The 9,365-nt window shown below is 38.0% G+C and overlaps 1 protein-coding gene across 1 annotated transcript in view; it reads left to right on the top strand.

Annotated features, from left to right (window-relative positions):
- LOC112150309 (angiopoietin-related protein 3) overlaps window positions 1-9,156 on the top strand; it is a 26,720-nt gene extending 17,564 nt beyond the window's left edge. Inside the window, exons 2-5 of the mRNA XM_036211537.1 lie at window positions 7,425-7,992; window positions 8,077-8,187; window positions 8,266-8,353; window positions 8,744-9,156. Coding sequence (XP_036067430.1) covers window positions 7,425-7,992; window positions 8,077-8,187; window positions 8,266-8,353; window positions 8,744-8,865 — 889 coding nt within the window. The 3' untranslated portion in view covers window positions 8,866-9,156. The remainder of the gene's footprint in view (window positions 1-7,424; window positions 7,993-8,076; window positions 8,188-8,265; window positions 8,354-8,743) is intronic.
- The last annotated feature ends 209 nt before the right edge of the window (window positions 9,157-9,365 follow it).

Below are 9,365 nucleotides of genomic sequence, written 5' to 3'. Positions count from 1 at the left end.
GATATATATTTTTACATATATGGAAATACATGTTGGCATGAGTGTAAAATTACAAAAGGTGCTTAAATCTTAAGAAAACTAAAAAGGTAATTTTTATAGGCGAAAAAAAAAAACATTAAAAAAAGCCAATTTATTGGCCTGGAAAATATATAAATTTCAAACCGTTTTTCCGCTAAAAAGATGTTGTTTTGGGCAACACAAAAAACAAGGTAAGCAATGACGTAAAATCCAGCACAAGCTCGGCGTGTCACCCGCTTTAAAGTTTATAAAAACAATTACAGCATCTTTAACTGTGGTCACTTTAGAAAACAAGAAAAAAGTCAAGAGTTTACAAGATCAACAAAAAAGCTGACCTTTGTCTTACATGTCTACGCCTCAGTCTTTGATCAGAGAGACGCCTGGAGGAAACAACACGTCTTTCTGGGTTAAAGTGCAAACAGAGACTGTGGAGAAAAAGGCAGCAATTCCAAAAATGACAGGGAACTCCGGGATAAAGATGCTGTGGGAGGCAGGAATCTGGGTAAAAGGTCGGTGTGCTGGAAGTGAATGGAGTATCGGCCTCTGAATTGAAAATAGCAGCTGTCCTTAATGAATCCCTTGTGATGTAAACTAAATGTGCACAAGCTGTGCACGAGCCGTGCACGAGCACAACCTTTCCCCTACTTCTCTGCTCTGCCAAATCCAGTGATGTCGAAAAAGTGTGGGGAAGAAACAGGAGCCCCGTGAAAAACCCCAATCCACGGCAGAAACGTGGAAAAGAAATCACGTTTCTGACAGTTTTTTGAGGACATTTGCTAACTAAAAACAATTTGATTTTTTTTTTTTAATTGAGAAAATAATCATATAAAAGTATTCAACTCTAATATGCTTTTCACATAAAATAAATTAACTTTTTTTTTTAAAGAAAACACATTAAATTAGTCAACAGTTTGGCTATAGTTTTTAAAATGTGTGTAGTAACAAATATTTAGAAGTTCATTCCATTTTAAATGCTACCGATTCACTGATGGGAACATAAAATTAGACATTAATCACTTATGAACAAAACTCAAATAACAATCTGAACAATAATGTCCAAATGAGTCCAAAATTATTGGGAAAAAAACACTTTTTTAAATAGTTTTCCAATGTTTTAACTAAAGTTTAAATACTAGGGATTAAATTAATATAGATAACTTTAAAAAACTTTGTAAAGTCTGCGGAATAACAATCGGTGACGCAACAAAGCAAGAGTCAGAAAATGTGTTGTATCTGGCACCAGGGTGTTAACAGGAGATCCTTTAAGTCTTGAGGACACCAGGTGGAGTCTCAGTGGATGTGGTTTGTTTGTCCAGCAAATCCCACACAAGCTCAACGAGAGACTCAAGGAATTTAGAAACCAAGACAACAACTCCAAATTGTTGTGTGCCTGGTCATTCCTGAACCACTGTGCTTTGCGGCAGAAAAACGTTCATGCTGACAGAAGCTACAGCCTTCAAAGAAAGTCACACCAACATAGCTTGACATTTCTGTCAATATGTTGTCTTCTTATATTGCAATAAATATTACAAAATAAAAATGTATTTTTTTTTTGTTGAACATCACTAATTCTAAACTACAATCTTATTTTGATATATTTTCAAAGTGTTCCCAGTGGTCTTTTGATTATGATTGATTATGAGGCAACATTTTTTAAAATCTGTAGTTTTCTAGGACATAGTTTCTGCAGAGTGGCATGAGTTCATTAGAAATTCGCCTTTGAGTTGTGGGCGGCCTCCACTTCCCATCATCCACCTTTTTACACGCTTTACCGCCAGCTAATAATAGCCTCTCACAACTCCAACCTATCATCATCGGTGTATCAAATATAGTGAGCAATATTGGAGTTATCCAGCCGTGTAGTTCTGAGCCAGATGTTTCCTCAGACGAGGAAAACATGGATCTATTTGTCTACAAGCGGATGCATCAGAATGGAACAGAACAGGAAGCTTGTGGCCCTCCCACATTGATTTATATAAAGAAATACTCAGAAATGCAATTTTATGTCAAATTTTCAAATTCTACAATTAGAAAAGAATGTGTTAAAAACACATTGTTTTAATCTTAAGAAAGTAAAAAGACCATTATTTTTTAAGAAAAAAATCTCCTAACTTATGGCTTTAAAAAAAAAGTTTCTCAGAGGCAAAATAGTCTTTAGAAAACATGTCTTAGTGATACATGAGAATTCTTGGTTGGACCTTTTTTGTTACCCATCAGACAACTTCATTCATTTATTTTTGCTTATTTTAAGAATGTGCTCAAACTTTAAGAATTTTGGACCATTTTCTTGGGTGCCTGTATTTGCACTGTGGGGATTCTGACCACTTTTTTCAGTTAGATCAACAGTTTTTTTTTTTGCTTATTATTAAAAAGTGTGAGGAGGTAACAGGGTGCTTTAGATTAATTTGTCTTACCTGTATTTCTGTTCATTTTGGACTCCACCTCCTCAGTGTCTGTGGAGTTCCCCAAGGGTCCATTCTCAGACCAATTGTTTTTACATGCTAGTTTTCTTACAAACAGTTAAGTTTTTAAAAAAAACAATGGTGTCTGATCAATTTAACACTTATTTTTAGGTGTTTACTCATAAGTAAATAAAAAAATTAAAACTCATGTTCCCTGACATGCTAACCAAAATATTGAAATGGCTACAAACTTTTTCACTCAGGACAACCAGAGAACAATTTTCCTTTGGGGCTTTTAAAGTTCATTTTGATATTTATATATTTGTTGGTTCATTTTGGGTTGCAACTTTTAACTGTACCCAAAATAATACAAATAAAAAATGAAGTAAAATTTTGAATAAATAAATAAATTATGCCCGAATTTGACCCCATGGTTACTCCTGGGTTAAATAATAAGAGAAAATACAGGTTACATTTTTTGGTCGTACTACTTTCCTATTTAACCTAAACATGTAAACAGACTGGAGATCACATTTAAATTGAATTTATATTCATTAATATTGGTATCATCATTCTTAAACTTGAAAAGCAGATGGATTGATGTTCACAGATCTGTTTTATTTTTACCATCTTCACTTTTAATCAGAAATAAATAATAAACATATAGTAAAAATATTCTTTATAAACTTTTGAACAAGTAATACACACCTTTATTTCATCCCTTTTGGATTATTTTAACAGGCAATGTTTGTTTTAGTTCTCTACTGTTCTCTTTAACTTTCAGTTACTTTATTGCAATTTATTTATTTCATTATCATTGACATGATTATTTATTTATTGTTTCATTTGTAATAATGCTTTAGGACTTTCTTTATTCACTTGAGTTTTTAGCCAGTGTTACATTCTGGAAGTAGTCCTGTTTGGTTAAATGTGTGTTTAATTCCGTTTTACTTCTACTTTGTGTTTTTTACTGCATTGTCTCTGTGCATTTCCACTGTAGTAAACTCCAACCAAATTCACTTGCAATGAATTGTTTTAATTAAGATCAGAGTTTGCTTGTTTGTTTCACACCAGGAATTATGCAACATTTTTCTGGAGCCAAGAAAGCAAATTCTTGTCCAGACCAATCAGTGCAGTGTGAAAGTGTCCAGAGTGACTGCATTTATGATGAGAAATGGGAAATAATAAAATAACTGTTTGCTGAGGGATTATAGGAGTCTGACTCATGTTTATTTATGCATGCAGGCATTCAACCTGTTGTTTTTATATCTCTTCAGCACAACTTTGATAAAACCACACTCTTATTTTAAGCTTTTCTTCATTTTTTTAAATCAGGAAATATGATTTTCTATATTAGTTTGTATTAATCAGATAATTAAACTGCAGGTACTTTGATTAATCTGTTTTTAGGGTGCTACCAAGCCACCATCACCTCTCAGTTCGGGTTTAATCTGAAAGGGGAATCAGGGATATTTTCTGCCCATGAGGCTGATGCAACATACCAGACACGTAACAGCACCCTGAACTTTCACACACTAACCCACTGCTGCCTATACTCAGCGAAGCTCCGCCCCTCCTCAAAGAAAAAAAGCATGCGTGCACATGTGCATGAAGAAGCGTTGGGGATGTTCTTGCTGTAAATCCATGAACAATTTTCAGATTTTGTTTTCAATTTTCTGTTAACAAAGTGTCTTTTTCCAGAAAAGAAGGGCATGTTGTGATTTGATATCTCCAGATAAATGTCAGGAAGCAGTTTTCATGTGTTATCAGCTGGAGTCACCCAGCTCTCCTGTGATGTAGCTCCCAACGATACATTTGACAGCCAAAACAAAACACACGGAGAACAACACAATCTGATGAACTTTGCCACAGAATTCAGAGTGAAGCTGGTGGAGAGGATTTGTGTGTTTTTATTTATTTATTTATTTACTTCCAGCATTCTTTTAGCAAAAAGTCATTGGGTTTACATGTTTTTTGCTTGAATGATTCACTTGAAGTTGCGATCTTAAGTAAAAACAGCCAAAGTTCAGTGAGGGCAAGCCATTGTAAGGCAGGGCAGTACACGTTCAGCACGTGCCTGCTCTCTGATGACTTACAGCTGAGTGTGTGCTTGTGTCTCCCCAGCTTCACAGGTTCAAACTGCACTGCTCTTTAAAAAGCATCCAATAATAAACTTGATCACGTGAGACAGGGGAGACCTGGACTGAAAGTTTAAATCCATATAAAGCCGGCTGTTTTCCCAGTACAGTTGGAAACTGAACACACTGTGCCCTGGGGACGGGGAGTGTCTGGAGTGAATTTAAATATATTTTTTTTCAATTATAATATGAACAAAATGCACATAAAATGGTAAAGGAAGTCCTTCAATACTGTAAATGAAAGTAAAATATTTTTTTAAAAAAAGTATATAATCTAAATTTTCAGGAAAAGTATTACTTTTTTGTTTTTATAGAATAGCAAAAAACATATTAAAATCTGCATCCATTTCATTTCATATTTCAAAACATCATCTTAATTGAGAATCATTTGTTAGAGTTTGTGTTGCTACACAAGTTTGTGAGTCAATTGGTGTTTGAGGTTGGATGACACATGTGCCAAACAGGTTTTAACACAAAAACTACTGTAACTCATTCATTAAAAATTAATAGTGAACAAAATATAAATGACTCTTGATGAGTGATCAACAAATTTCCAGGAAAAAATGATACAAATATATTGATAAATGTGTTATTCCTATATACAGTAGTTAAAAAGTCAATATATTGAATGAATAAATACAATAATAACCCCTTTGACCACTATTAATGCAAATATGCCTTAAACCGCTTTGGCACTAAGTCATTTTTTCATAATTCAGGTGTGAAATGGTTAAATTATACATTTTAAAGTTAGGAAATCAACTTTTCAATTAAAAAATTACTTTTTAAACGTGTTTGACAAAACGTGTTATTTAATGAAAATACAATTAGAACAAGAAATACTATCAGTTCTGGTTTCAAATTTGTATTTTGGGTAAAACAACTAAAACACAATTATTATAAATATGTGTTTGAATAAAAAAGCAGTTTCAGCCATTTGGGATAAACATGTTCTGTTAATGACCAGAGGGGGCGATAGAGAGCAAACCAATATTTTCTCTTTTGTTGTTTTCTCGTGTGTTTTGCTTCTGAAAGTATATTTTAATAGTCGCAAATATTAGCACGATAGTACGCTATTTTTAAAGCATAGTCCAATATATTTTTAAAGTATTTTTTTAAGAAACGCCACAACTGTGGTGGAGCTAACAGGAAACAGCTGTGGCTCGAAAGCGAGCTCGCGCTCGGATATGGGAGCTCGTGCGGCCAAAAGCAGAGGCAGACAGCGCGAGCGCGGCGGCCGAACATTGTGTCCTGTGTTTTACACGTCTGCGGTCCTGACGCAGCTCCAGCGGGATGTGGAAGTGTGGGGATCCTGCCAAGCGTCTGCTGTGAGGGTAGGAGGCTCGAGGATACGTGCAGAACTGTGCGTGAGCCGGGACAGACAGAGGGGAGGTTCTCCAAATGTTCCTAAAAGTGGGAACAAAAAGCCTCCCATCCCATCACACAGACAGCAGGGACTGCCTGCACTTTGCTTAGGTTAAAAGAGCATCTAAAACACAGAAAAAAATGTAGAATTAAAACACATAATTCATGCATTATCTTATTTCCAGCAACTTCCTCTTTGACCCCAGTGTTCCCTGTCATGACCTCTGCCCTGTAAAAGGTGGAAAATATCAACACAGAATGTTGTTTTGCCCCTCTCCAATGTTGTTGTCTATACCCCTAGAGCCATTTAACAGCTTCCTGGATGCTCAAGTCTGGAAGTTCAGGTTTTTAAATTCCCTTTTACATTATGTTCAGGTCAAATTGGCCCATACTACTGTTGAAAACGGGTAAATTTTGACCCGAACACTTTGATTTCTAACAACTATGTGGCTGTCCACGCCTGATGGAAAACTTAATGCTTAGATATAAATATTTTGTGTCTGAAAATTCCCAATTTGAACATCAACTATGCATAAAATGAATTTTAAGAAACCAAAAATAATATTGAGAAAGTTTTTCAATTGGAAAATCATTTGTTTTGGTTACTAGAATTCTTTCAAATTTTTTTTTTTGCTTGTTTATGTAAAGAAAATCTGCTAATTTGGTAAAAAAAAAAAAAAAGAATATATTTCTAAGAGGCCTCTCTCTGCTAAAGGTTAGTTATTTTGTCAATAAATAATGGCAGAAAAAGTCCAGAATATTCAGGCTACCTGGAGTGAGTGTTTTTTTTTTTTTTTTGAGTCAGCACACCACGTGCCTGGCGTCTGGGAGTGTGCATGCATTTGTGATTTTAGGACTTTGTCAGGAATGAGTGAGTCAAAAGGCCCAGAGGGGTTGAACTTTCCCCTACTTCTCACAGTGGCTGCTCCATCTCCGATGTTCTCCCGCATTCCTCGCCGGGCCAACAGTCGGCTTCACCCGGAGATAAAACCGCAGCCTTTCTTGCTATCAGTGTTGTCACTGAAGAGGTCAAAAAAAAAAAAAAAAAAAAAACCTCGTATACACAGCTGAGAGCAGTCATTAGTGAGAGCGGGTATCAGTTAATTCTGTGTGTCTGAGCTGTAAAAGTGGGATGGTTTCAGGATAAGAAAGCCGGCTGTGTGCGTCAAAGCAGACAGCAGATAAATGAAGCCGCTCAAAGGCCTTTTTGGAAGTGTGGATTTATTAGACAATCAAGAGATATAGTAGTTTTACTACATGCTAAGATTCTCTGGGATTTGAACAAAATGTGGCCTTTTTTGGACAATGGAGCACAGCTGAAACATAAAAGATGCCAAGTGACGTGTGAGGGATTATTTCGTCAAGAAAACTGTATGTTAAACCAGGAGGGACAGAAGGGATTCTTGTGAAATTCCTGCATCACTCAGTGCTAGTAATTTAAATCTTTCATTGCATCATGTCCCGCCTCTCTCCCCCCCTCCTCTTCCTCCTTTCCCTCCAGGCAGCCAATCAGAGCAGCCCTCTGGGCTATAAAAATCTCACAATGCCATTCGGCTGCAGACAACAGACGAGAAGAAGAACAGACTGCAAGAAGAAGCACAAAAATGGAGATGCCTCAGACTCTCATCCTCCTTTTGACCGTTTTGGTCCACGCCGGAACCGGTTTCCCCACCGACAGAGGAAGCCGGGGCAAGCACGCCTCCTGGGACGACGTGAACGTGGTGGCCCACGGCCTCCTGCAGCTCGGCCAGGGGCTGAAGGAGCATGTGGACAAGACCAAAGCCCAGATGAGAGACGTGACCGGCAAGCTGAAAGCCTTCAACGGCACGGTGGCCGAGCTGGAGAGGAGGCAGCAGGAGCAGGGCGAGGCGCTGAAGGCCAGAATCCAGGAGGTGGAGGGGAGGGACAGGCTGCTGGGACGGCTGGCTGAGGAGGTGGAGGTGAAAGTGGGGGAGGTGAAGCAGCAGACGGTAGACATCACCTCCAGGATGGATAGACTGGAGGAGGTGCTGAAAGAGCCCACGCTGGACAGCAACGACAGCGATCACTCTGGAGCTTCATTCATCCAGGTGAGTCCAAATCTTCCTAAAAGTCGAGGCTATAATTTAAAATATTTCATTGTATTTGACCCTCTTATCACCTGCTGTTTGCAGAGGTTGATGGCAGCTCAGGATAAACGTATCGACCAGCTGGTGGAGAAAATCAAGCAGCAACAAGACAAGCTGGAGAAGCAGAGTCTGCACCTACAAGCCCTGCAGAGCAAGGTGGGTTAAGACACCAGATGTGTTTAAGCAAGCGCCGCTAACGTCAGCGTGATCCTAACCTTTGGCTTTTCTCTGCAGGTTGCACACAAGAGAGTGAAATCTCACAGACGGAGAGACGAACAGATGGTGCTAAGTGAGGTGGCACAGCACAACAGAGCTGAAGCAGGTGAGATTATTTCTCCTAAAACGACTGATAAAAACTAAAGCGTTAGTGCAAAATGCCTACATTGAAGAAAATCTTTCTTGCGCCACCACCTTTTTTTTTTTTTCTTTTATGTAATCATCTGTGACTGCGCACACGTAGCTCATGAATCGACAGCAGAAAACTGGTTCACCCGAGCAGAGTTTATCACATTCGACACGCAGGCAGATCTGTGCAAATACAGTTCAAAGAGCAAAAAATGAGGACAGCTTTTAAAGCTGACCTGCAAGCCACATCCAGCTTTTGATCGATATTTTGACTTAGCAGCAAAAAACCCCAAATACCACCCAGTCAACCGCTCCTATTATCCTTGTTGCCATTTGTATTAACGTCTGTTCGTCCTTTTGTTGCCAGATGCTGCAGCGTTGAGGCCCGGGATGCTCCGCAGACACGCCAGAAGACAGGCGGCGCTCTGGACGAGCTCACAGAGCAGCTCCTCAAGGACTTCTGGGAGTGAAAAAAACACGTCGACCTGAAGAGAGTGATGCTCTCTCACTTTGGATGCTGAACTACTGAAGGACTTAACGCAGGAGCTGGAACTCGCACATTACTGACTGATGCACTGACCAAGCCTGGAAGCAATGCATATGAGAAATTCACGTCTCAGTGGACATATTCAGTCACATTGACTCTGACATTCTTCCCTTTATGAGGGACTTTATTATGTATTTACCTTAAGTATTTTTTTGTATTTTAAACTTTTTATTTGAATGTTGAAGCGTTTTTGTACTTTGTGGATGAATAAACATTACAGATTGTAAAGTAAATCATTCTCTGTTATGTTCTTTTACTTTTGCAAATCACCATTTAATGCACAACTATTTAAGATTATGTTAAAGCAGCTATTTAGTGGTGAAAACTAATGCAAAACCTTAAAGTAGACATTCTAATGCAGAGGTGGGCAAACTACGGAATAAAACACTGGAATAAATGATATTAATAATGCTTTAGTGGTTTATGTTCCATGTATCTATCT

This window comes from Oryzias melastigma, linkage group LG4 (assembly GCF_002922805.2).
Source record: "Oryzias melastigma strain HK-1 linkage group LG4, ASM292280v2, whole genome shotgun sequence".
NCBI classification, from domain to species: Eukaryota; Metazoa; Chordata; class Actinopteri; order Beloniformes; family Adrianichthyidae; genus Oryzias; species Oryzias melastigma.
The sequence above is the reverse complement of the archived record's forward strand: the minus strand, read 5'-3'. Positions and strand labels throughout refer to the sequence as shown.